We start from the raw sequence: 24860 nt of genomic DNA on the forward strand, positions 1-24860 counted from the left end.
CGCGATCCGTTTCAAGGACGACTCCCGGAAGGGATCCATTGCGAAGCAACCGCCGCAACTAGCAAGCCAGGACTTTCTCAGGTTTCCAGCTTAATTATTGACACCCGTTCTTGTAAATGTTTTTAAAGTGCTGTTTTTGAATGCAAATGCTAATGCTTATACTTAATCGAATATTAATAAATGGCATAGTTCAGTGTTTTTTTCAGTATTTCATGTTGGTACCACTGTTGGCACACCACAGCCTTTTGTTTGTTGTGACGCCGCTGCCGGTGAAGGAAAGAACGCACCGATGTTCAAACGTCAAGTCTAATTTGTTGTTTTCTATCGGAATTCTTCTATTAAAATGATGGAGGTAATAAGTGCGACTGTTTTAACAGAATTTCATAATTGTTACATGATGATCCATTACTAGTAATTGTGGGATTCTCTATGTTGTGAACGTATAGGTTATGTTTTCCTGCTGCTGTCTGTTTACCATGTTCTTTCTTTTATAATTCAGGACGTCCAGAGGCATTCCGTTCACACATTAGTTTTCCGCTCGTTAAAAAGAACACACGATGTATTCATCAGCAACCAAGGCATGTTGCCACCAGTTGATGAGAAAGCGTAAGTACCCGCAGTTCGCATGTCAATGGTTTAACTCTTCATTTAAATTGAATGTCGCAATTATCAGGTTTATTTTACAACTTAGCCAGTCGTTTAACAAATTCTTTACTATTGTCTACTTTTAGAGAAACTTTACGGAAGGCTGTTAAAGCCAGAGATACCTATGGCCTAGTGATGGACCGAGTAAAACAAAATGCCCTTAAACCTCAGCCGCCAATGATAACAAATGGCACCACAGAGAAACAACCTTTAGCTATCACAGGTTGTCATTTTTCTGTCTGCTAGTGTGAAAAATTCTTTTTCAGCAAATGTGTAATGAGTCTTTGCTTGTTCTTTAGATGGAAGTATTCCTGGTGACATTGTCAATATGCCAGTCTCTGGAGCTATGCCTGGGACATTGGCAGTATCCTCAACACCATCAGGAGGCCCAGGTACACAAGCTCTCGCTCCCCGTAAGGCCCCTACTATGCCAAAGCCCAAATGGCACCCTCCATGGAAGCTGTATCGTGTCATTTCTGGGCACTTGGGTTGGGTTCGTTGTGTTGCTGTTGAACCAGGTAATGAGTGGTTTGCAACAGGATCCAATGACAGAGTAATCAAGGTAACCAACCAGCAGGTAGCATCAATTTTTGTTCTTACATTTTCATGAGTTGAATCATACATTTTTGTCTTGACTTTGCTCCAGATTTGGGACTTGGCAAGTGGACGCTTGAAAGTGTCTTTGACTGGTCACATCAGCAATGTCCGTGGCTTGGCAGTCAGCTCACGACATCCATATTTGTTCAGTTGTGGAGAAGATAAAATGGTGAAATGTTGGGACTTAGAGTACAACAAGGTAATGTGTTGTCAAAATCAAATCAAAATTATCAGTTGATTGAAAGTTTTCATTTTGATTCAAATGTTTACAATTAATGTAGGTCATCCGTCAATACCATGGCCACTTAAGTGCAGTCTATTCACTTGCACTCCATCCAACAATTGATGTTTTGATAACTGCAGGACGTGATACCACAGCAAGAGTGTGGGATATGAGGACTAAAGCTAATGTCCACACTTTAGTAGGCCATACAAACACTATAGCCAGTGTTGTCAGCCAAGTAGCTGAGCCTCAGGTACGAAACTTTAACTTGTGTTTAAAGTTTGTGTGTGTTGATCTTCTACTGAAGACATGCGTATTTTTTAATTTCCAGGTTGTGACAGGTAGTCATGACTGTACTATTCGGTTGTGGGACTTAGCAGCAGGAAAGTCAAGATGTACTTTAACAAACCACAAGAAAAGTGTACGCTCTGTTGTATTCCATCCTACATTGTGAGTAAACTTTGTAAGCTGTAGAGGTGAAGCAACATTTGGAATGTTCATTTTCATGATTGTTTTGAATGTTTTTTTTTTTTTCACCCAGGTATATGTTTGCATCTGCGTCTCCAGACAACATTAAGCAATGGATGTGTCCTGAAGGAAAGTTCATCCAGAACTTATCTGGACATAACGCAATTGTAAATTGCTTGGCCGTGAATCCTGAGGGAGTTCTAGTCTCTGGCGGTGATAACGGAACTCTTCACTGTTGGGATTGGCGAACAGGATATAACTTCCAGAGACTACAGGTTTGACCACTCTGCATAGGAGTCTGTGTCTGTCTACCTGCCTGTGTCTTATATAATTTCTGTTTTTTAGGCACCTGTTCAACCTGGATCAATGGACAATGAGTCTGGAATATTTGCCATGAGCTATGACCAATCAGGCAGCAGACTTATTACCTGCGAAGCTGATAAAACTATCAAAATTTACAAAGAAGATGACACAGCTGTAAGTCCATCTTATGTCTTTGACCTTCTATGGCAAATTGTTGTTGTACATTGTTAAGATGTTAATATTTTGCAGACTGAGGAAACTCACCCTATCAACTGGCGCCCTGAAATTTTGAAGCGAAGAAAATACTAAAGGATTTGACTTTGACCTCCTGTTAATTTTTATTTGTAAATGACAAAGAATCTTAGGAATTAAAATTATTTCATAGTGTAACACGTTTATTCGGATGGGTGTTAATAGATTCATGAGTTTCTGAAGATCAAGACATTTTAAAATTAGAATAAATTAGGAATATTGTGCATAAAAAAGGTATAGAGAGTGAAAAAATGGTTTCTTCATCCAATTACAAAACGTGGTGAGTTGTGATGATCACATTTTACATTGCAAGTTCAAATTTCATCCAATTCAAAATCTTCCTCGGGAAAATCTCCAACGGTAATGTTGCCAACTTTGGTAAATCCTCCATATTTTGGGGGGCATTCAAAATACCTCTTTCCCTCCACTCTGCAGTCATGGAACAAAATTGCTTAGTTAGAACTTCTTTGGAATTAGAAACAAACTTTCTGAATATCGTTCACGGTTTACTGTACTTACGCGCCATCATTTTCCCAAGAGGCTCATCATACTTCACACCAACCCACAGCCCCTGTTTGCCTTCCATTGCACCTGTGTAAACAACAAAATTTAATGCAAGTAGAATTGAGTATGAAAGACGATTGGTTCTACAGTAAAACTGCCTTGGTGAACTTACCGACATACATGACAGTAGCTCGTCTTGTTGGTGCAGTGGGTACTTTGACCTCACATCGGTTGCCAATGTGAATGGATTTTGCTGCTGCTTCTTCAGCTTCTCTTTCAGCCTGTTTAGCCTCAGCAAGCTTTCTTTGCTCTTCCTCATTATACTTGCCTAACTTGTTGCGTTCAAGAAATGCTCGCACAGTTCCTGAAAGGTATCCTATATTAGACAATAGTTGCATGAGTTTTCATCTTCAAGATGGAATTCTAAATGAAATGATACCTGTTTTCTTAGCGTATTGTTCTGGGGTCAATTCAAACTTATCAGCGTCACCTTCCGGATTGTTGAAGGAATTACGCAATATGAAAGTATCTACAACCTGAAATTGAAATGAAAAGAGGTGTGAAATATGACCACAACTAAAATCCCCGTAACTATATAATGAATGAAGCACACTCACATGTATCCTCATACCATCATCTATTGGATATGAACCAAGAAGAGCATCTTCATTATCTAGCATGCAGACTAATTTATCGGAATCCTTTTCATAAATTTCAATTTTCATTGTCGCAGAACTTGCCCCTGTCAGCATTTCCAGTTTGCCCTGGGAGACAAAAGATTTTTTTAAAAATGAATGACATATTCTATCTAAGATAATTTCAGAATATAATAGTTTCAGATGGGTTATTTCAACAGGCACGCCTAATGTGATCGAAGGAACAGGAGGGAACAGGCCTTTCAACCAGTTCAAATGATACCGCACTAACCTTCAAATCACCAACTGTTATATTTTTCATAAATTTTCTCTCAAATGGGGCTTCTGGGTCCAGCGAAGTAGAGACGCAAACTTTGAGAATGTCTGAAGTGAGGACTTCGTACATTTTGATGAATGTATTTTACTGAGTAGCAAAAGATTACGCAACAATAAGCGTTTTGTTTGGAACTGTTTTGACAGGACGACTGACTGTAAGTGCGGGGCGGGGGCGGGGGAGGGAAACCGGTGTGTTATTCACACTACATTCTCCTTGCTGTAGCTTATTCGCAGATTGCGTCAAGTGGTTCAAAACTTTCTCATAACTTTCGTTTTCACCTCCTTGCAGCAGCAGACGATATTTTCGTACCTTCAACAAACAGAAGTTACACCTGCATCCTGCACTCGCGTGATCATAAATTGTAGACTTATCTTAGCTCATGGCTTCGTGGAGTGTTTGATTAAGAGAAACTTTATGAGGTTAGTTGTTCACAGTGGAACCTACGTGTGATAATATAGTGGTTCTTGATCCCAAAAGAAAATTTTCGTAGAAACAGATAAGCCTTACGGACGGTTTGGTAGCTATTTTTGTTTTTGCCGGACCCAGTAATTGTGTATCTGACATACTTTGAGTTATTGTTTGTTGTCTTTTACCTTCCTCATCGTTCCTCACTGTTTGAACGTGTCATTTCATCTTGTATCCAACAATTTTTAGCTTGTTGTCAGTACAAGCTAGTTTGAGACTAGTTACTGTGGCTCATATAGAACAAATGGCTCTATTCACATTCAGGTGACCAGGTCTGTAATTTTCTTACTTCTGATTCCTCTTAAATTTTATTCCCTTTCAGATTACTTGTGCGACATCATGCCAGGAAAGGTTAAAGTAAAAATTGTCGCTGGGCGAAATTTGCCTGTAATGGATAGGTCCAGCGACACAACTGATGCGTATGTTGAAATAAAACTTGGAAATACAACCTACAAGACTGACGTGTGTCGAAAATCCTTAAATCCTCAATGGAATTCAGAATGGTATCGCTTTGAGGTTTGTAAGCATATCGTCTCTACTTCTGTACATCCCGCTCAAAATGTTTCTATGTAACCCGATTGTCTGAATAATCTTGGATGTTAACCAAAATCAACTATATACCAGATCGCTTGTAGTGTTGTCATCACCGAAGTAATATGAACATGAAAAGTTCCAGGACAATACAAGTTATTTGTTCTTTTAAATATTTTCATTTGTTATTTTAGGTGGATGATTCTGAATTGCAAGATGAGCCACTGCAACTGCGTCTGATGGATCATGACACATATTCGGCAAATGATGCTATTGGCAAAGTGTATTTGGATTTGAATCCTCTCCTGTTACCTGTACCTCCTAAACCTGTGAAGAATGTTCGATCTGAAGGAAGTGCTACCACCACTGCAAATTCTGGTAATTTTCAGCCGCAAGTTTCACCCTTTAAAATGTAGATTCATCACTGTTAAAACCAATCTTGTATCCTGTTTGATAGGCTCTGTCATGTCAGGCTGGATCCCTGTATATGACACAATGCATGGGATTCGAGGGGAGGTTCATGTTATTGTGAAAGTGGAGCTGTTTTCAGATTTTAATCGTTTTCGACAGTCCTCTTGTGGTGTTCTCTTCTTTTGTTGTAAGTATATGACCATGCAAGAGAGAATCAAAAACTAAGTGAAACATTATTGAATAATTTTTCATACCACTTAATTTTTTAGCTCCAGCAATACCCCAAGGCTATTATGCCCAGGTTATCCACGGCTTTGTTGAGGAACTTGTTGTTAATGATGATCCTGAGTACCAATGGATAGATAAAATCCGAACTCCAAGAGCGTCCAATGAGGCAAGACAAACGCTTTTCTTTAAACTATCAGGAGAAGTTCAACGTAAAATTGGCTTGAAAGCACTTGATTTAGGTGGAAATGCAGTTATTGGGTATGAGTATAGGAATATTGTTTTCTCTTTCTTTATCTTTGAATACTATGAATCTGATTTTGAAACTTTTCTTACAGATATCGTCAGTGTTTTGACTTGGAGGGAGAGTCAGGCATTGTTGCTAGAGGAATTGGAACAGCTGTCTCTATTGTTCGCCTACATGAACCGGCTGCTCTGAACACGTCCACTCAGGAAGAGTAAGTTTCTCCTTAATAACAAAAATCCTTTAAAATGTTCATGTGCGATTTTCAGATTATCACAGATAATTGTCTTTGTGCCATGTATCAATGCCACTGCTACAAATTTCATTGACACCTGTTCAAGTCCTAGATGTGGCATCTTTTTTGCACTAATACTCATTTATTCTGAAAGCTATTGTCCTGTTTGGCTGTGTCTGAAAGAGTTGTTGGTTGCTCCAAATTAGCTTAGTTGTGAATATGCAATCCGTAAGCAATTAATTATCATTGAGGGAAACAATGACTGAAATAACACACAAGACATCTTTCATCCAAATAATTCTTAGTACCATAGGGACACTTTTTTCTTTTCTATTCATCTCTTCATGGAGGGCACTGTTAAATCAACTTAAACATGCACTCCTGCATTCTTTTATTGTGATGTCTCCAAACAATTACTTAGAATTTGATTTTACCTACTTTTATTTTATTTGCTTTTTTCATGTCTTCTGTGTTTTTCTTTCTCTGTATTTTTAGTCTAAATTTATTTTTATTTAGAAATCTTCCCTCCTGTAGACTAGGAACTAACCCATTTCCAATCAAATTTAAAGTGACCCTGTGTGCTTTGGCTGCTGTGTAATGCATTTTGGGAATGATTTGTGTGCAGGTGAGAATTCGAATACCATGATATTCATGGTAATAGATTATGTGTGGCTAATGGTAGACATTGAATAGTCTGCAAGAATACTCAACCATTCTGTATGCTTTGGAAGTTTTATTCAAATCAAAAGCTCCAGACAGTGCCTATGCATTTTCAACCGTTAGTCAATTTCCTTTCTCCAAAAAAACTATAAACAATAATTGGCTGCTTGGCAGATATTAATCTTAACATTATACGCTCCTGCTATTTTGACTAGGAACTCACTTAGGCCTTGAAATTTAATTCAGGTCAGCATTATTTGGTATGATGCTTCCAGTTTGAAAGCAAAGTATAATGTGTTAAATTCTTTTGTGATTGCCATCAGCTGCTGCAAAATCTAAGCATGAATGCATAATCTCTTTTGAAATGCTTTTCTGTGTGCTAACCTACTGTTTTGATATCTTACCTTTTCTTGTGCTTCATATTCTATCCTTGTGTTCAGTTTGTTTATGGAGTTTAGGTACCAATTTCTTAACGTATGTATTTAAAACAAAAATAACCCAATATTTATTGCCTATGTTCTAGTGCAATATCCTAATAACTTTTATGTTTGGGACAGCAAGAATTCAACCATGTTTGGAACTTTATTAATCCCTAAATTTCACATCTAATTGTTGGGACAAAATTCTTGCTGTCTTCAGGATCTCATCTGAATTCTTTTCAGCTCCAGACTCTCAATTGACAAGAAAAGTGAAAACTGGTTATACTTAATGCCTTATTGGGTACAAAATACTAAAACAGGTCTTTGGTTTCTTTCTTTCCTTCCCTTTTCCTTCCATTCCACTTCAATCTTGCCTCACCACTATCTGCTTGCTTATTTTTGCTTGTGCTTCTAATCATGGAATTTTGGATTTTTCACTTATGCATGTATTTTGAATTGTGTCTGTAGATCAAAGATTCTTTCCCCCTTTAGAACAGCTCCTTGTCTATATGCTGCACCTTCCTCTCCTCGTCTCTGTGTCATCCCCCCTACCCCAACAACTGGTGTCAACCCACTCTTACAAACCTCAAATAGAGAAGACGGAGTGTTACCTGTGATGGGACCCCGCTTTCCCAAGATGAAAACTAAAAAGGGTAAAAAACAGCCTGTTGTGGTGGTCTCTGCGTCGAACAATCAAAGGCCTTTCACCCACCGCCGTCAATGCTCCGCTCCCTTTGATTTAGCCCAACATGCACCATATAAGAGACAAAATTCCACCAAGTCTCTTGTCACTGATCTTTCTGATCTGCGCCATTTACTTGAACAAGAAGATATGCGCCGAAGTCCTGGATCTCCAGGAAGTAGCCGTTTTATGAAGGTCATTCGCCATTTTCCTAGGAAGGTGAATGCGTTACGGGGACGTCTTCAATCTGACTCTGACTCTGAACTTGACACAGTGTCATGCTCATCAACAAAATCACTTTCCTTTGATATAAGGCGCAAGGCACAAAAGCGAAATGATTCAGTGACGGCTGCTCTCATTAGATCTATTATGATGGACTCTGGAAGAGAATTAGAGGACTGTGGTGGTTTAAGTCGAGTCGCTGAAGGCGAGGAGACTGTAGTTTCTGCACCAGCTACACCAAAACTTAATTTATTTCCAAGTTCATCAGAACTTGAACTAGGTGGAGCCAAGGAACTTATTCATCAAATATCTTCTGATAATGAAGAAAGTATTGCATTTATTGAGTCTTCATCATCTTCCTGTGCCTCTTCAACTTCTGGAGATGAAATCACAGATTCATCAGCTATTGGGTTGAAAGATGAAGAGAATTCCCTTGTGGATGAATTTGAATCACAGGAGGATAAGCTGGATGATGATTCTTCTTTGTTGTCTGTCGCAGAGAATATTATTTCCGATGTGTCCCCAGGCAAGAACCCAAAGGGGAGAGTAACATTTGTTATTGGTTGTAATGAAATATTACCTTTCGATGAAAAAAAGAAAAGTAGGTCTTTGTCTCCAAAAGGAAAAACGGACCGTAACAATGTGTTTCGCAAGGGAGTATCTTTGTCTCCCATTCTTGTAAAAAATAAGAGATACACAAGCAATTGCTCTAACAGCCAGTCTTCAAGCCCAAGCCCATGTCATTCAAAAATTGAGACAGACACAGTCTCTCTAACTGGACATGGTAAAGAGCAAAGGATTGCCTCTTCCCCTAAAATACCTAAAGCAACAAGAAAAGAGACAAGCACTAGTCATTCTTCCAAAGCACTTGCCAGTATAAATTACGTCCAAAGTAAGAGCCCATTTGACCAAGAGTTCACAGCAGCTACCATCGCATTAAAATCTTCGTCTGATTTTGTTAAGATTGAGGATTTACCACAACCATTTGAGGCGACACAACCTTGCCCTCCTCCCAATACTGCCTCTCTTCCTCTCTCTCATTCTCCTTTGCCTCCTGTGTCTTCTCCCTTCAAGTCTGATTGTGTTTCTTGCGTTGTTAGGGAAGTCCCATTGCTTCAGCCTCTAGTAGCTTTCATGCATGTATTCAAAACACAGGCACAGTAGAAAGTTGTAACCACATTAATTCGAAAGGTGAAGACAGGGAACAATATTTGCAAGTAGACCGAAATCCAACATTACTCACAAACTCATCAACTCTCAGTTTCCCTGTGCTTGATGAATTGAAAGAGCAGAATATTTCTACTAATGTAGTTACTAACTTAGTGGTGAACAGTGCACCACAGCCAAATAAACATGAGCTTCAGAGTACTGTAAGCATGGACAGTTCTAGTGTCACTAGTATTGTGGAAGTGGCTCGGAAGAAAAGCGTGTCAGATAACCCTGTGTGCTCACTCACGCTTGACATCCCTCATGTGTTGTCCCCACTCCATAAGAGTAGGAGTACCACTAGCCTAGTGTGCCGGCATGAAGCTGCAGCAGCCTCGCACTTTGTCACTGACGGAGAGCGAGAAGGAGCAACAACTGTTGCACATGATGAGGATCGAGCTGCCTCATCAACTCAGCTGACTTCAAGTGCCCACAAGCAGTCGCAGTCTCCAACTAAGCTCACTGCCGCTCCAGCAATACATAGGAGATCATCAGATTCAGATCTAAGCGTGACTCCGAAAGGTGAGTTATTGTTGAAATACATTGTTTGTGCTCACATGTTGTAGGATTAATGTATTCATTGCACATAGATCTGTGCACTTTTCAGAGCCGCTCTTTTGAAACATCTCCAGTATTCTGAATAAAATAGTTTAATGTATCAATGCTGGTTTTATGTAATGTTCTAAAGCCTCCATCCTTAGTCTTTTTATTTTATGACTTTTTGTCCCTAGTTTTGTTAAATAACGTCAGAAAGTTTAGAGTGACTTGGTGTTGGTTTAACTCAGTAAACCCAGTAACATTAAAGTAACATTAAGTAAATGCATGCTAATGCATTCTAAAAAGCTACGGTTGGCTCAACGTTGATTATCTTCTTACTATTTCTGTAGTATTTTCTATTTGGTAACTAAAACTAGTTTAATAATAATAATGATAATCTGGTAGTTTGTTTTGTTTAAGATGTGTTACGTATGTAGAGAACTATGCACTTATGACGACACTTATATCATTTTTTGTGATATTTTACCTAATCCTTGAATCTGTTAAATCAAATTTAATAAACATGTGTCATGGCAAGAGCCGCGAGTCTGGTGAAGCCGGGCACGGGCGTTCCCCGATGAACCAAGAGTTCATAGTGCTGGTTGAACCAAGCCCTTGGTGAATGTCTTTTGTTTAAACTGGCATTTCCAATGGGAGGCCCCCATCGTGAATGTCTGGTGAGGGGTGATGGGTAGCTGCACAAAACTGCACAGTACAGTAGTTCATTGCTCTGTTTGCCCCATTGTTACAAAAAATTTGAGTCTTTTTCACCATTTGTTGGGATAGTCATGCATTACATAAGGTCAGTGTTGGGAGGAATCAAACACTGAGGAGTGGGGACAAATGCACACCCTTATTTTAGACTGGATTGCCTCATTTTGAGACTCAAAAATACTCACCACTGGTTATTGCCACTCTACTCGATCGTGTACTACTAGTACATCTCAAGATAAGTGACTTTGGTCTAAAATGGGGTGTGCGACCCCACTTTCTTTTTGTGCTCGATTTTTTTCCGTACTTCACTTTCTTGTCTCCAAGTTTAGTGTTACAAATTCAAAATAAATGAGAACTTGCAATTTGATTTCTAGTCAGTCTTTGCATGCTCAAGATATTCTGCTCCAAGCACTGTGTGCTTTACTTAAATCTAATTGAAAGTACTCTTAGGGCTAGGATATTTTATAAAAATTGAAAATGAACAAACTTTTGATTTTTGTTGTTCTGTTTTGGTTTTGGGTCAATCAAATCATAGGCTGCTACCGCAAGAGTAAGTAGTTAATGTCAGTCTTTATAATTGTGTCCAGCCTCAGTGTGTGCTATTGTCTCTCTTTGCAACCTGGTTTGTTTTTGTGTGGTTTGTTTTTGTTCTTAGAACTATATTTGTATTTTGTTTTATCTCTAGAAAATTGCTTTGAGGTTTTCTGTTTGGTAAAATTGTGCATCTGATTAAAATACTTTAGGGGATAACTTGTCTTTCCTCCTGTGCTCAAATGCAGCCTTATGTTTCAAATGTACATTTTATTTTATTTTGTAATTTTTTTCTTGCATTCATTCAGAAGTGAAAAGTCTTTAGTTTCCTTTTCCACCTTAAATGCAAAGTACGATCTTGTCTTTTCCCTTTTAATCTTATACTATTTCAATTGAGGAGGTTTTAAGTTTCATTTTGGTGCTCTAGGCTTTTCTGCATTGCTACCTATTCTATCCACTGTGCTTAGTTGGGCAAGTTATATTTTAGAACCTCCATGCAATATCTATTTTAATTAATACACCATGTCAATGGGTTTTAAGCTATTGTGAATTGCGACTTGATTGGCTACCTTCATAGTAGTTTTCAGTTCATATCATTTTGGTTTTGTCCTGTACATTCTATGCTTTATGTGGAACTTTCCCTTTCTTTCAATTCTCATAATTTGATATGTGTGCTGTGAATACTCTTGTAATCTTTTCCCATTTGATTTAAGCTCGTGTCTCAGTCTTTCTACCCTCTTATTGCATTGTCTTTATGAGTATTTGTTTCTGCGTGGAGTCCATGCTTTTTTCAGTCATGTCTGAATGTTCTAATGTCATTGAAAGTTCTGACAAATTTTTTGACTGTCGTTTGATGTGTGCAGTGAAAAATACACTGTAACTAAAACATGTTCTTTTTTGCCTCTGTGGCCAACATACAATGGACTTTTCATGAACACTCAGTGTCCGTAAGAAAATGTGAATTTGAATGAGACTTGGTTTAATATGAGGATTGTCTTGTTTCTAGGAAATAGTTTGACTGGGAGCGGATCGTCGTGTCCCGGACAGCAAGGGCGGCCGCCCGCGCTGCATCTTCAGCCACCTGTCATGAATCAAGACAATTTTGAAATGTTGGAATACCCATTCATTACAGTGTCCAAATTTCCACCTGGATTTGTTCAAAGTATAGGTAAATGGTCCTTAAGTTGTAATTATTTTATTTTTTCATATGCATTTTTAGTTGTTGTTAACAAGCACCTAAAGTAAAACTGTTAGTGCAGCTTTTTCCTTCTCCTTTTTTTTACTCTCTTTTCTCTTTTATATGGCAGGTGGAACAGTAAGCTCTCGTTCTGTCAAACTCTTGGAACGGATAACCAATTTAGAAGAGCCAGAAACTCGTGACACCTGGTGGAAGGAATTGAGAATGGAAGTTCGTTCACATGCTCGAGCTCTTGGGTGCAATGTTGTCCTAGGATATGCAGAACATACTAGCATTTGGTATTGATTTCATTTAAACATATGATCTGTTAAACATATGATCTGTTTAAAATACTGAACCAATGAATTGTTTATTTTTGTTTTGCAGTGATGATGTGTGTGTACTCAGTGCTGCTGGGACAGCTGCTGTTATTAGTCTTCAGTATAGTGCATCTGAACTTGACACTTCCGGTGGGGGTGCTAACACAGCAGTCAACATAACTTCTGGTGGGGGTGCCAACACAACAGTCAACATAACTTCAACTGAGAAACAGGCACCCCAACAACAACCAATGGCCCAACCATTAGTTCAGACCACTCAGCTGGATCAGAGTCAATCAGAACAGGCTTCTACTGAAGTACAGCAATTACAGTACCCTCACCCACAGCCTCCATCTCAAGCAGTGCAAGGACTACAACCACAAAAGCAGGCCAACTCTGCCAAACAGAGTCATGACCGTGTTGCTATGACTTCATCATTAGACAGGACAGACTTTGAAAAGGGTTCTGGTGGCAAAAGTGAACCCGCTTATCCTGTGAGTACTGATGTTTATCAGTTTTAATCAATGACTCATTTCTTCTGATACTTAAAGATGTCTTTTGAAATCTGTGTACAGGGCAAAGTCCGCCATTTGTCTGAGGGTGCTGATGGGGAGATTCTACCAGGATGCTTCATGTGTCATATACCGTACTCGGAATCAAGTGTCCCATTTAGAGTCAAGATGATGAAATGTGCCATGTGCAGGTCAGTCAAATTTAAATAAGTGGACCTTTCATCTCCTGTTCCATGTTGTTTTGCCTTCTTCACCATTTCATTTACGAAGTGACCATTCGCACCATGGTGCGAATAAACCACCTGGTGCTAATAAATATTACCTTTCATTTTTCCTTCACAGAAAAGGTAAGGTTCCGGATGTTCTTTTGACAACTATGGAGCCACCAGAGGGAATTCCTGTAACGGGTCGAGGCTGCTTAGTGCAAGCTTATGTCTGTCGTCCAAAGAGAGACACCAAAGGAGAACTCAATGCTAAAGAAATCTCAGATGGTTTGCCATTTTTAGAATATGAGTTGCATCGAATGCTTCTGAATAAGCTCAAAGTAAAAGGAATGAACGCCATCTTTGGATTAAAAGTATGTGTTACAAGGAAAGATTATTTTGTGCATCCTATTAAATATTTCAGTCTAAGGTAAATCATATCCCTGCTGATCTATTTCAGGTACAAGTTTCCATAGGAGAGAGAATGTTAGTCGGTTTGGCCACTGGCACTGCCATGTTCCTCACTCCTCTACCTTCCCCTCCAGTGCCTACCATCACCGCAGGAAACTCGTGGAGTGATGAGCGTAGATTGCTGGAAGTTCAAAAGACTCTTTCAGAAACTGTCAAAAGAAACCGTGAGATATATCATCTGAAATCTCTACCTGTGAGCATTATACACCATTTTCTTATTCCTGATGTACTGCTTCATTCATTTTATTGACATTGATTTTTTTTTGTTTTCCTTTTTTTTTAGGAGGGTGAAACAGCTAATGGTAGAAATAATCAGTCGGATACAGAGGACTCTGAAGACGATCTTCCCGACCTAGACTTAGCTACAGGAAACAAAGACACTTGTGTCATGGAGGTCGATGATAATGAGGATGTTGATGTTATTTCCTTGCTCATGGATCCACACCCTCCTGATGGCTTTTTTGTTGTCAATACCGAGGTGGTACCTGGGTTGGAGGATATGGAAGTAGTGAGAAACCTGCAAATGTTTACCCAAGTTTGGCGAGCAAAGGTTACCCCTACAATGCCGCCAGTGGTGTATTCAAAGCATTTCCACAGGATGCTACAAAGTGTGTATTTCAAGTTGCGCCGCATGGTGCCATGTGCCCTCGGCCAATTACAATTTTTTGTGGAATTGCCTGAACCTGATGAACTTCAGCTAACACTATTAGGTTTGTGGCCCTTACTGTTAACATATTAAGGTTACTGTGTTAACATGTTAACATCTTCGTCTTATACTGTATTGTATTTGCCATTTTATTTATACTAATATATATTTCATCAATTGATTCAGGAATGGCTTTAGGACTAGGGGAAGCAGAAAAGAATTCCAAAATAAAAAGGAAAACTGTCCCCCCTTCAGTAAGCAAAGAGCCCCTCAAAAAAGGTACTTTTCTGAGAGACGGTGCAATAGTTTATTTTTAAATCAAAACATCTTGCCAAATCTTTTCTTTCCCTTACAGATGAAAATGATTTAATATTTAGCCTAGAAGAAGATGTTGTTTTAGAAGACATTACAGGCGCAACAGCTGTTGCTGCAGCTGCATCTGCTGCTGCATCATCAGTGGGATCCAAAATGCGACCAAAATCACCTCATCAATCATATACCCTTAGCCAACGTTTGCAAAATCCTCCAAAGATTCAACATGTAAATTTCTTTCTTTCAAATATGTTGTTATCTTGTTACAATCTTCTTTATTGAACATTACAACATGTGATAACCTTCTTCAACCTATTTCAGAAACCCCCAAGGGAGCGATATGGTGTTGACATCACCCCCTTGTCGTATATCCCTGGTGGAAAAATTGATCGATATCTCGGAAACTTAAATTTCTTCTTTATTCGAGAAAGTACAGCCATTCGTGAGGTAGAGTAATAATGTTGCCTCTTTGTGTGTAATAATGTTCAATTTTTACAGTAAAACATCTCCTTTTGGTATTCCAGAGTGGTGGTCTTAGTGGGTTCATCCATAGCTTCATAGCAGATGTTCTTGCCATAGTAAGGGCTCATGTCACAGCATTGGGAGGAAATGCAATGGTTGCATATTTCATTTCAGAGAATGTTTTACTTCACAATCCACATAAAAACCAGGTATACTGCTTCTTTGCCGACATATATCCTGGCAGAATTTGTCTCTACCAATTGGATTTATTATAACTTTTTTCTCATTTTTCAGGGTCAATGTCTCATTAATGTGGGTGGTGATGTAGTTCATGCATCATATTATTCAACTGATCAATGACAAAAGATAAATGGGGCAGCACAGAAAGCAGGTCGTCCCAAGTCAACCATACTCTGAGCGCAATACATTTCAACTTATCCTTCCTCTGAATGACTTACAATGCCTTTTGGCTCTGAGAGCAGGTAAGAGGTGCAAAGAGGTATATTTTTTAGGTCTTAGTAAAGACAAGAAACAGCATTTATAGATTGTAAGATAAGAAGACTTCAACTGAAAGTGTCATCAAATCACGAATATACACAACAAATAAAAATCTTAATAGTCATGCATGAACATAAGTTCAGCACAGAAACAAAAATGTTTTGAATGGTGATTTTGCTCAAGAAATGTAGGCCTAACTTAAGCAGTTGATCCTTTCATTAGTATTATTATTATTATAATTTGTGTTGCTCATACAATGAAATTACTCTAGTTAATGAATGCTCTCATAATGCAATGTCTGTGCCACATGTTATACTGTGATGTTATGAAGCAATCACCTTTCTCATGGTCTTCACTTTTGTTGTATCGGTCACAAGTGACAATAAATGTTTTCTTGATTTTGATATATGGGCAATAGCAGTTTGTTTATGTCCTTAACTAGTACAAATATTTCTGAAAACTATCATATTTAATTCTGTATTTTGCATAGTACAACTATATTAGTCAAATTTACAAAGTAATTGTATTTTGTGCAACTAATTATTGTGTTCTGAAGTTATACCCCCCAGTGTTTATATTGTGTTAAAGATGATGATTGTTTTTGTTGTTGAACTAATGTGCAAATTTTGCTTAACTTACGTACCTTCCTTTTCTTCCAAGAGCCTTTTATCCTAGATAAAATGATTGGTAACACAACCTTTTTATGTTGAGGTCATGTGTGACAGGGTAATCTTCTTAATATGTATTTTTATTATTAATTTTTTTTAAATTTCTTGTGTGCACTGCTATTTTGTGCACTGTTAAATTTTGAAATCTGGTTTTAGAATTGGTTTTTAAAATGTCAGTTTCTAGTCTACTATGGCATTTCAGAAATGTAACCCGAGTGGAAAGGTCAGTAGTCAATCATGGCTTTGACTGATTTTACCTTCATTCAAAGAAAGCCCCTTGAGCCCGGCGTGTGCAACTAATGATAACTGTACTTATTCGAAGACAGTCGGTTGATATCCTTTCCTTGTGCTTCTTAGATCCAACTGATATTTCCAATGAATAATAATTGTAGTCAGAGGGAAAGCAAGTTGATGCACCTGATAATTATTACTTTGAAACAATGAATGTGCCATATAAAATGAGTACTTGTGAAACAAATTCCACTGTTGATATATTATAATAATTATTACTATCATTAACACAATCATGCTTTTGTCAAATCTGGACATGTGTGCATTTGTTAAAATATTTAGCATTTTTATGATGTTTGGTTTTACGTCTAGTGTTCAGTCATCTCTCATTGCCAAGTTACAATGAAGTGTATTTTATTAATAAAGCTACTTGGATCTTGTTCGAATTGTGGGTGTCCCTGAAAGGCTGAATGCATTGGAATGAGACCTTGGACTCTGGGGAGTGGGAGAGAGGGAAGGAGGGGCCAAGACAAGGTGCGACACCCGTGTTGACTTTGTACCCCGGAGGACCACATACACACACACGCTCCGGCGGAGGTGCTCAAAAAGCCCTCCTTATCAAGTTTGCCTCGTCAGGCCCCAGCCTGCCCCAGCCCCGCCCTGGGGCCGTGCCTTGAGGCGTCCGAGACCAAACAACAGTGTTATTCGACGAACCTTCCTTTAAGAAAGACAACAAAATGCACGCTAAAGCAGGGGCAGAAGTAGGATTGTCATTGTCACAGCAAGCGCTGTCTCATATGGCCGGCGAGCCTGATGCCTGCAAGCCTGCAGGCCTGGCCTTTCTGCATTCTGCACCGCTCGTTTGTAGCGTTCTCGTGCCTGTGTGGCCTAGTGTGCCCATGTGGCGGCCACCACAACCTTGTGGACACAAACAGGCACGTGAAGGGAAGACGCAAGGCGTCATCGCTTCATCGATTCGGCGAGCTCGCTTCATTCCACCGGGATCGAGGGTTTGGCCGTGAGGGCGCCAACCGTGACCTGTCGAGCGATGCCGCTGCCCGCACTCCTAGCTCTGTCTCTCTCGCACTCATGGACTGTGCCGTGCCGTAGGGGTGCGAGAGAGACGGAGCGAGGAGTACGGACAGCGCGGCATCGTTCAACTGCAACGTACTTGTAGACTACCGCCGCATGGTGACCCTGGTGAACCTGGTGACCCTGGTCAGAGAGGTGGACTCCATGACCTCGCGGCACCTCGTCCGCACCTTGCTGGTGTGATGGCGTCTGGCGTCGCCCGGGGCATTACCGCGGGCCGCGCAGCGTCTTGGCCGCCTCGGCCACCCCATGTCTCTCTCGCACTCATAGGGCGTTCCCTATAGGTGCGAGAGAGACAGCGACGAAAACGACTCTCGGAACCAGTCTGCTGCCTCTGCCTCATGGCGTAACGCGTAACGAACCAAACCGAGTTACTTTTCGCAGCGCAGCGGCACCGGCCTGTGAGGCGCCAGTCCAACACCCCCTCCCCCTTTGCCCCACTCTCCCCCCGCCCCTTCCCCGCCTTTCTCGCCCCCTCGCCACCCTAACTCACTTTCCCGACGAATTTGTCTCAGGTCTGGATGAATTAAGCCAAGTGACGCAGTACGGGGACAGCGATACGCCACCGCGGTCATCTTCATCTTAAGAGGGAAAAGAGGGGGGGGGGGACGGCGCGCGACGAGGCCCGAGCGACTGTGATGTACTCCGGGTGGGGCGAGACGGGAGCAGTGTAGCGACAGCGACGGGCGGCCAAATCAAGCGTTGCGTTGTTTTCCCGCCGTGGACAGAATAGAATGGCAAAGGGAGCCGCCCGCCCCGCCCCACCCCACCCCGTCCACTGCTCGAGTCCTGAATACTAAACAATCCGCGCCGGGGGTGGTAAATAACAATTATTGTATAATGACTGTAGAGGGAACGGCAGGGGCGCGTCTTCTTCGCGAGGGAGGCCATGCAGGGCATGTGAGCACACGCGATGCCGAATAACTTTTGCGTCATCGCCCCCCTTTTTTTGACCCGCCCCTGGAGATTCGTGCGTCACCCAGTCCTTTTCAGGTTCCTTCTGACACTGGCGCTTCTTTTACCCGTTCTTTTTTTAAGTCACGGAACTGAACGATCTGCCGGGATTACCGAGAGAGAAAGTGGACCTAGTCCACTCGCTCCCCTCACCGCCGTACCTTTGGGCGCAGACTTGGGCCTCGGCCTCGGCTCGGGGTTTGGCTGTTGGTGATCAAGACCGTCAAGATCGTCCACGCCGCCGCGCCGTGGCTGTCGGAGCCGGAAATTGCTATTTCGCAACTTTGGTCGTGGCATCGTCATTTCTCGGCCTTTTGAAGTGGGCGGGGACGGCGGGGACGGCCGTGGGGACCCTGGTGGAGGCCGTGGCAAGGCGGCACGCGGCGGCACGCCCGGAATCAGTCATCTTCCTTCCAGCTAAACGCTGGCCCTGGCCGAGGCCCTGGCCTTCTCTGACGTCACGGACCCTTGCGATCTGCGAGCAACGCGTGGTTTGTGTCCGGCGCTTGCCCCTCGTCGTCCCGCCCGGGAACGGAACGGGGGTCCGGACCGTCCGGACGGGACCGGAGGGCTCTGGCGGGCTGGCTCTGTTCCGGCGCGGGGGCGGGGCGGGGCGCCCACACAGAGCCATGGCGACCAATCAGAAAGCGGCCCGCGGCCGAGGCTGGGGCGGGCAGTCGCCGGACAGAGAGGCCAGAGAGGCCACGCAGGGATGCCCCGGGAAACATGGACAGCTGAAGGACGGCAGGGCGAAGGCAGGGCGAGTCATGACGGGGCGGTCGGACCACGTCCCTACGGAGGGCCGCCAGACTGATTCCAAGAGTCGCCAGTCTCTCTCGCGCCTGTACGGGATGCTGCATGAATGCGAGCGAGACAGCGACGAAAACGACTCTCGGAGTGAGTCCGCGGAGGTGCGAGAAGGGATGCCCCACTGCAAGGAACGCGTCACTTTGTCCCAAAGCTGGCGTCTCAAACGCACCTCGCTTGCTTCCCCTTTCTTTCGTCGAGTTTGCGTCGCACTGTTTACTCAAGTGCGGCCAGAAAAACACGCCATAAAATAAGCAGCAGCCGCCCCGCCGCCTGTTCCCCACTGCCCTCAAATTTGGTGACCTTGATGGAGACGGGGAGGGTGCTGAATCGTGGTGGGCCGGGCGCATCTGCATGTCACAGGCCGTTGCTTTCGGGTGGACGCGCTGCTGTGGCGGCGTGGCGTGGCGTGGCGTGGCGTGGCGTGGCGTGGCGTGGCGCAGCGTGGCGGGGGCGCAGGCGGGCTGCGTCCGGGCCGTAACGCCGAGAAACTAGGAAGCGGAGGCAGAGCGAGGCAGAGGCGGTGCGCCGCCCGGACGCCTCACCCGACGCCCCTGCCTCCACTATTTCATAACAACGTAACGCTCGAAAATACGGCGGCACCGCGGGTGGGGCTGCAGCGGGCGTGGCGCATAACCGTGCGTCTCGCTGACGAAGGGCGCGCAGCCCGCGCTGCGGCACCACACTGCGAGCGGGGTTGCCTTCGTTGCCTTGCCACGCCCCATAAAGCGGGTGAAAATTCCCACGATGCATCCATCGGAGGGTTGCCAACCTCAGGTAGGCAATATCAAGACTGATTCGAACCTCGCCAGGTTTGCGCACGGATAAACACACTGGGCCGATGACCGTGCTAAAACACACTCACAAACCACACCCACACAAACACACTCGCGCGAGCAGCGCGGGGGCAAATCCACCGCGCGTCGGCCTCCTTGCCTGCCGCCACCCGGTCTTCCCCCCTCCCCCGGCTTGCCCAGGCTTGCCCAGGCTTGCCGAGGCCTGCCCCGTGTGCCGGGCCTGCCGGGCCGGGCCTGCCGGGCCTTGCCGCCCGTGTGAACAAGTCTCCGATACGCCATTGTTTCGACCGGCCACTTCCGCCCCTGAGCGGCGAGCCCGCTCCCCCCCTCCTCGACAGCAGGACGCCCTACAGTCCACCTGACCCCGGACCGCATCCGCAGCCCGCTGCCGCGTTGCCGTTGCCGCCTTCGCGCTTCGCGCACCGGTTTGTTTCGTTTCCGTGGAAGCGTTCGAGATCCCTCCCTCTAGAAGACGCGGCTTGTGTTACAGTTCAGCAGACTGAGAGTCAGTTCCGTCGCTCCGTCTCTATCGCACCCGCACGGCACGCTCCGTGAGTGTGAGAGAGACAGCCGCGAAACGCGCCCCGTCTGCGGCGTGGAGTGGCTGAGACGAGGCTGTGGGGTGACCGGCGGCGGTTGAAAACGGATTTTTCTCCTCGGGGCGCAGAGAGCGGTCTAAAGCTGGCAGACGCGGGGGATGAGCTGTCGGGAAGCAATATACCTGCCTCTCGAGGACTCCTCGTCTGGCCTGGGGCGGGGACGCCGAGAGGGGGAAAGAGAGAGGGAGAGGGAGAGATTCGCAGCCCGCACTCCTCGCTTTGTCTCTCTCGCACTTGTGCCAGTGCCGAAGGGGTGCGCGAGAGAGACATAGTGAGAAATGCTACAGGGGGACTCTAGTGTAGGACTCTACACTACGATTCAAAGTCTGCCCCTCGCGGGTGCAAACAATCTCGCATGCCGCCCGAACGTGGCTCGGAAAGCAACTGGACGCGAAACAACGCGAACATGGCGTGGCACCTCACGGTGGTCGGCCGATTTAGCATTGGCGTTCGGGTTTGAACCCGGGCTGCGGCCACAACCCGGCCACAGCCCGGCCACGCCGAACCGACCAATCACAGCGCTCCCTGGGCGGAACCAACCAATCCGAGCGCGCTGATGTCACCCACTTCGCGTCTTTCTCCTTAAGACCAGGTGCGGATCCAGGGAATGAGTTGCGGTCTAGCCCGTAGTGGTAATGGGGGTAGGCAACAAGCCACGCTTTGCCCCTGCAGGTAGGCAACTTTGCGCGCCTCGCTTGAAGCAGTCTCTGGATCCGCCCTTGCCTGGGCCGCCTAAGGCTCTCTAGACATCGCGTTCGGCGCGCCACGCACCGGCAGACTGACTCGCCGTCTCTCTCGCACGGGACGCTCCGGGAGTGCGAGAGAGACGGAGCGACGAGTCCCGGAATCGGTCCGCAGTGCGGCCAACATTTAAGGTGTTCGACATGGAAATAAATTGTCCGCGACGGTGGGGCTGGGCGCGGCGTCTGTGGGGGTGGGGGAGGGGGACAGTCATTGCCTTCCAAATGAGCGGCCGATCGTCTGGTGCCAATGGTGGCCCTAATGGCATGTGTGTACGCCTCGGCCGCCTCGCCCGCCTCGCCCCGTATCGTACAATGCACACTGCTAATCTAAGTGTCGGAAAGTGCACACTAAATAGCGCTCCGCTTACACTGCAAGGCCAGCGCCAGCCGGGCGCCGAGCGCGCCGAGGCGCCAGCCATGTCCTACCCTACGCCACGCCGCGCCACGCCCGCAGGACTTGCAGTGTGGGCGCGGCGGCGTGGCGCCCTGCGACGTGCCCAGTGGACTGATTCAGGGGGCGTTCGTCACTCTGAATCAGTCCAATGGGAGTGCAGGACTAAGTGATTTCAATGTCAGTAGTTTGTGCGGCCTGACAAAGTGTGGCATACGCCTACAGTTTTAATGCCCTTGTCTAGACAGTGCCTTCTCCTGCTCCCGAATTCCAAACGGGGCTTCCTGGCGCCATGGGAGCGTTCATAAATTACGTAAGGGTCATTTTAGGGTTTTTTGCACCCCCCTACCCCTCCGTAAGGGAACTAACCTAACCGTCCCTATACCTAAAACATGGGACGTAAGATTTTGTGGACCCCCCCCTATCGCCCTTACGTAATTTACGAACGCTCTCCATCGCGATGTCGTTGGCGGCCTGGCGGGTGCAGCTTGGCGTACTTCGGATGTCGCTGTCGCGGAGGCACACTGCGCGCTGAGCGTTCGCGCTGACATCATGTTATGCAAACATGAGAGGCGGCCCGGAGCGTGGCGGCGTGCGTGCGTGCGTGCGTGGCCCAGCCCGGCCCGAACCATCACTCAGAATTATTCTGACTGAGAAATGGCAGCTCCAAATAATAAAGTGATAAAATTGGTTGGATGAAAAACATTTTTTTTTTATTTTTGACGTAATTGGTACAAGTTGCTATAGCAGTTTGCTAGGCTAGGACTCAAAATTTGTCTTACTGTTAGTGGTAACTTTGTGTACGTGCTTCGGGGAAAGAGTACGTCCGGGCAATCGAACCAATCGAACACGTCACTCGTCACTTTCGACTTGTGCCGCCACCTGGCACGGCTCGGCACGGCTCGCCACGGCTTGCCGCTCAGCGTGTTTGTGGCGAGGCAACTGACTTGCAAGTCGTAAACCCGGCGTCGGCTTCGAATCGGTGGCGCTAGCCGTGCTAGCCGCGCTAGCGAGGTGTTACTGCGAAAAACGCTGAGCGCGGCAGAAAGAACAGGCCCACAGCCGATTGCAGATTACGCGTACTTCCGCACAGCGAGAACGCGGGTGCAGTGTTAAAGGGCTTAAGGTTTAGGTCGTAGGGTTTAGGTTGAAAAGGTTTAGGGTGTGGGGTTTCTCATGGCGAGTGCCCGGCGATGTCGGGGCAGGCTTAGAGGAGGGCGCCTCCGGCGTCGTGGACGAAACCTTCCGCCGGCGGTGACGCGTCGTCGGGGACGTGGCGGACGTGGCGGCCGTCGCCGAGGCTGTTGCAGGACGGGGAGTCGACGCCGTCGAACTGGGCCTGGGTGCAAGCTTGGTCCCGCCGCCGGAAGGCGCTCTCGTGGAGGGCGCGCCGCTCGTCGGTTGTGGTGACCTGCAACGTCAGTTGAGTCAGGATTGCAGCCCGAGGTTGTGAGCTGAGCAACGTAAACATTTCAGAGAAAAATTTTCCGTTCAAGCCCTCGAATGTGACAAACTAGAGAGTAAATTCTGCTTTTATTGGTCATTTTACGCGGGATGGAGCGCCGGCCTGTGCGCGTCTCTGTCCGCGTCCGAAGTCGTCTCCGTCTCCGCGTCCGTCTCGGGGGGCGCCTCTGGGGGCGCCTCTGGGGGCGCGTCGGTGGACGCTTCTATGGTGGTGTCCGAGGCCGTGGCGGCCGTGGCGGCCAAGGTGGCCGAGGTGGCCGTGGTGGACGGGGTGGACGCCCTCGTGGTCTTGTAGTGCCCGCTGCAGATGCACTCGCCCTGCGGGTTGCAGTGGCCCCCGGCCCCCTCCTCCTCTGCGCAGACCTTCCTGCAGGACGCGGGCCCCTTGGCGCACGGCCCCTTGCCTGCACACAGTGACAGGAAATTTTCCTCATGCGGTTATAAGAGAAGGATAGGGGTTGATTACTCTTACGCTCTTTTCACGATAGAGTGCAAGTGGTTAAACGCTCAAAGAAAGGCACTGAAGAAGTACTAGAAGCACGGTGGCTTTCCATGGTGTCGCTTTCGCATGCCCCCTCTAGTTCCATGTCGTCAATTCGACTCAGTATGCGTCGCGTCTGCCTCGTGGCCCAGTCTGGCTCGGAAAGGCCAGGACTAAATGAGCTTGACCCGGCCAGTGGGTTGCCACTTCTTGCACTCATTGTACACGCCGAGCCTGAGCTCACCTAGGCTCACTACGCAGGTCCTTTTATTTTCTTCAGGAAAAACGCTTGTGAGTTGGTGAGAGAATAGCTCAGCTTACTGATAAACGAAATCCCACTTGCACTATTTTTCGTGACTTCATCGAACCCCGAAAGAATCCAACTCCGAATTCAAAAGTGTTGGTCTCGGATGACAGGGCCCAACCCCCTGAGCAACCACTAAGGGCTTTACAAAAATATAGAGCCGTTTGGGATGGAGAGAAATTCCAATTTTTTTACTTCCGGTTCATATTTTGTGGAGGAGAACTCACCCTTGTTCGGCCGGGGGTCCACCGTGGACACCCAGGGGCGGCGCGTGGCCTCCACGGCCAGCACGGCCACCAGGAGCAACAGCGCCGCGCACCAGGTCCACGTCGCGGCCATGCCGACGGCCGAGTGACTGACTGACTGACTGACGCACCGACGGCTGCGGCGGGTCCAGCCTGGGTCCAGGCCGCGTCTGAACAGCGGTTTCGTCGCTCTGTCTCTCTCGCACCCCACGGGGCACCCTACGGGGCACCATGAGTGCGAGGGAGACAGAGCGACGGGGGCACCGTTCGGAATCGGCCCGCTGGTCCTTATCGCGCGGCGTCGGCGGGAGTGCTGGTGCGGGTGGTGGTGCAGCGGGTCGGCGTCGACGGCGGCTCGGTCCAACGCGTCGGTCGCATCGGCTGCAGCCTCCGGCCGCCCTGGCCGTGCCGGCCGCGCCGCACACCCAGGTGCTTGC

At 45.7% G+C, this 24860-nt stretch overlaps 4 protein-coding genes across 6 annotated transcripts; 2 read left to right on the plus strand and 2 right to left on the minus strand.

The window, feature by feature from the left end:
- The first annotated feature begins 192 nt into the window (after positions 1 to 192).
- LOC117652644 (pleiotropic regulator 1) lies at positions 193 to 2626 on the plus strand. The gene is made up of 10 exons (XM_034397723.1): positions 193 to 352; positions 500 to 606; positions 732 to 868; positions 945 to 1207; positions 1292 to 1441; positions 1524 to 1718; positions 1797 to 1915; positions 2007 to 2208; positions 2279 to 2410; positions 2486 to 2626. Exons 1-10 carry the CDS (start codon positions 344 to 346, stop codon positions 2543 to 2545), a joined length of 1374 nt encoding a protein of 457 aa, XP_034253614.1. The 5' UTR covers positions 193 to 343; the 3' UTR covers positions 2546 to 2626.
- Positions 2627 to 2725: 99 nt separating this feature from the next.
- Positions 2726 to 4033, minus strand: LOC117652647 (tubulin-folding cofactor B-like). Its single transcript, XM_034397729.1, is given in 7 exon segments — positions 2726 to 2917; positions 3008 to 3020; positions 3023 to 3079; positions 3165 to 3356; positions 3432 to 3528; positions 3610 to 3756; positions 3920 to 4033. Coding segments are annotated over 7 exon segments (735 nt in total). The 3' UTR covers positions 2726 to 2802.
- Positions 4034 to 4229: 196 nt separating this feature from the next.
- LOC117652641 (C2 domain-containing protein 5) lies at positions 4230 to 16051 on the plus strand. Of its 3 annotated transcripts, XM_034397721.1 has the most exons (21): positions 4230 to 4383; positions 4752 to 4945; positions 5155 to 5338; positions 5418 to 5558; positions 5641 to 5857; positions 5935 to 6054; positions 7623 to 9131; positions 9164 to 9786; positions 11051 to 11065; positions 12053 to 12214; positions 12354 to 12522; positions 12611 to 13037; positions 13119 to 13246; positions 13398 to 13632; positions 13719 to 13922; positions 14013 to 14439; positions 14562 to 14654; positions 14731 to 14915; positions 15009 to 15134; positions 15212 to 15358; positions 15444 to 16051. In XM_034397721.1, exons 2-21 carry the CDS (start codon positions 4769 to 4771, stop codon positions 15507 to 15509), a joined length of 5355 nt encoding a protein of 1784 aa, XP_034253612.1. In that variant the 5' UTR covers positions 4230 to 4383; positions 4752 to 4768; the 3' UTR covers positions 15510 to 16051. The 3 variants fall into 3 exon arrangements, with proteins under 3 accessions (XP_034253612.1, XP_034253610.1, XP_034253611.1); XM_034397719.1 differs by lacking the exon at positions 7623 to 9131 and having other exon boundaries at positions 9557 to 9786; XM_034397720.1 differs by lacking the exons at positions 7623 to 9131; positions 11051 to 11065 and having other exon boundaries at positions 9557 to 9786.
- Positions 16052 to 23278: 7227 nt separating this feature from the next.
- LOC117652336 lies at positions 23279 to 24635 on the minus strand. The gene is made up of 2 exons (XM_034397172.1): positions 24406 to 24635; positions 23279 to 23797 (listed from the first exon to the last, which is right to left on the minus strand). The coding sequence occupies exons 1-2, from the start codon at positions 24515 to 24517 to the stop codon at positions 23475 to 23477; spliced, it is 435 nt and encodes a 144-aa protein (XP_034253063.1). The 5' UTR covers positions 24518 to 24635; the 3' UTR covers positions 23279 to 23474.
- Between the last annotated feature and the right edge of the window lie 225 nt (positions 24636 to 24860).

The sequence above is a fragment of the Thrips palmi genome, unplaced genomic scaffold, assembly GCF_012932325.1.
Source record: "Thrips palmi isolate BJ-2018 unplaced genomic scaffold, TpBJ-2018v1 HiC_scaffold_7, whole genome shotgun sequence".
Lineage (NCBI taxonomy): Eukaryota > Metazoa > Arthropoda > Insecta > Thysanoptera > Thripidae > Thrips > Thrips palmi.

What these genes read in the sequence shown, in the direction of transcription:
- LOC117652644 (XM_034397723.1), top strand. An exon ending in ACAACCTTTAGCTATCACAG is followed by an intron (nt 869 to 944) that starts GTTGTCATTTTT and finishes CTTGTTCTTTAG; the next exon opens with ATGGAAGTATTCCTGGTGAC. An exon ending in GCCAAGTAGCTGAGCCTCAG is followed by an intron (nt 1,719 to 1,796) that starts GTACGAAACTTT and finishes TTTAATTTCCAG; the next exon opens with GTTGTGACAGGTAGTCATGA.
- LOC117652641 (XM_034397721.1), top strand. Translation starts at nt 4,769, where the DNA reads ATGCCAGGAAAGGTTAAAGTAAAAATTGTCGCTGGGCGAAATTTGCCT. An exon ending in TGGTGTTCTCTTCTTTTGTT is followed by an intron (nt 5,559 to 5,640) that starts GTAAGTATATGA and finishes TTAATTTTTTAG; the next exon opens with CTCCAGCAATACCCCAAGGC. An exon ending in ACAATCCACATAAAAACCAG is followed by an intron (nt 15,359 to 15,443) that starts GTATACTGCTTC and finishes CTCATTTTTCAG; the next exon opens with GGTCAATGTCTCATTAATGT.
- LOC117652336 (XM_034397172.1), bottom strand. Translation starts at nt 24,517, where the DNA reads ATGGCCGCGACGTGGACCTGGTGCGCGGCGCTGTTGCTCCTGGTGGCC. An exon ending in GGACCCCCGGCCGAACAAGG is followed by an intron (nt 23,798 to 24,405) that starts GTGAGTTCTCCT and finishes CACTGTGTGCAG; the next exon opens with GCAAGGGGCCGTGCGCCAAG.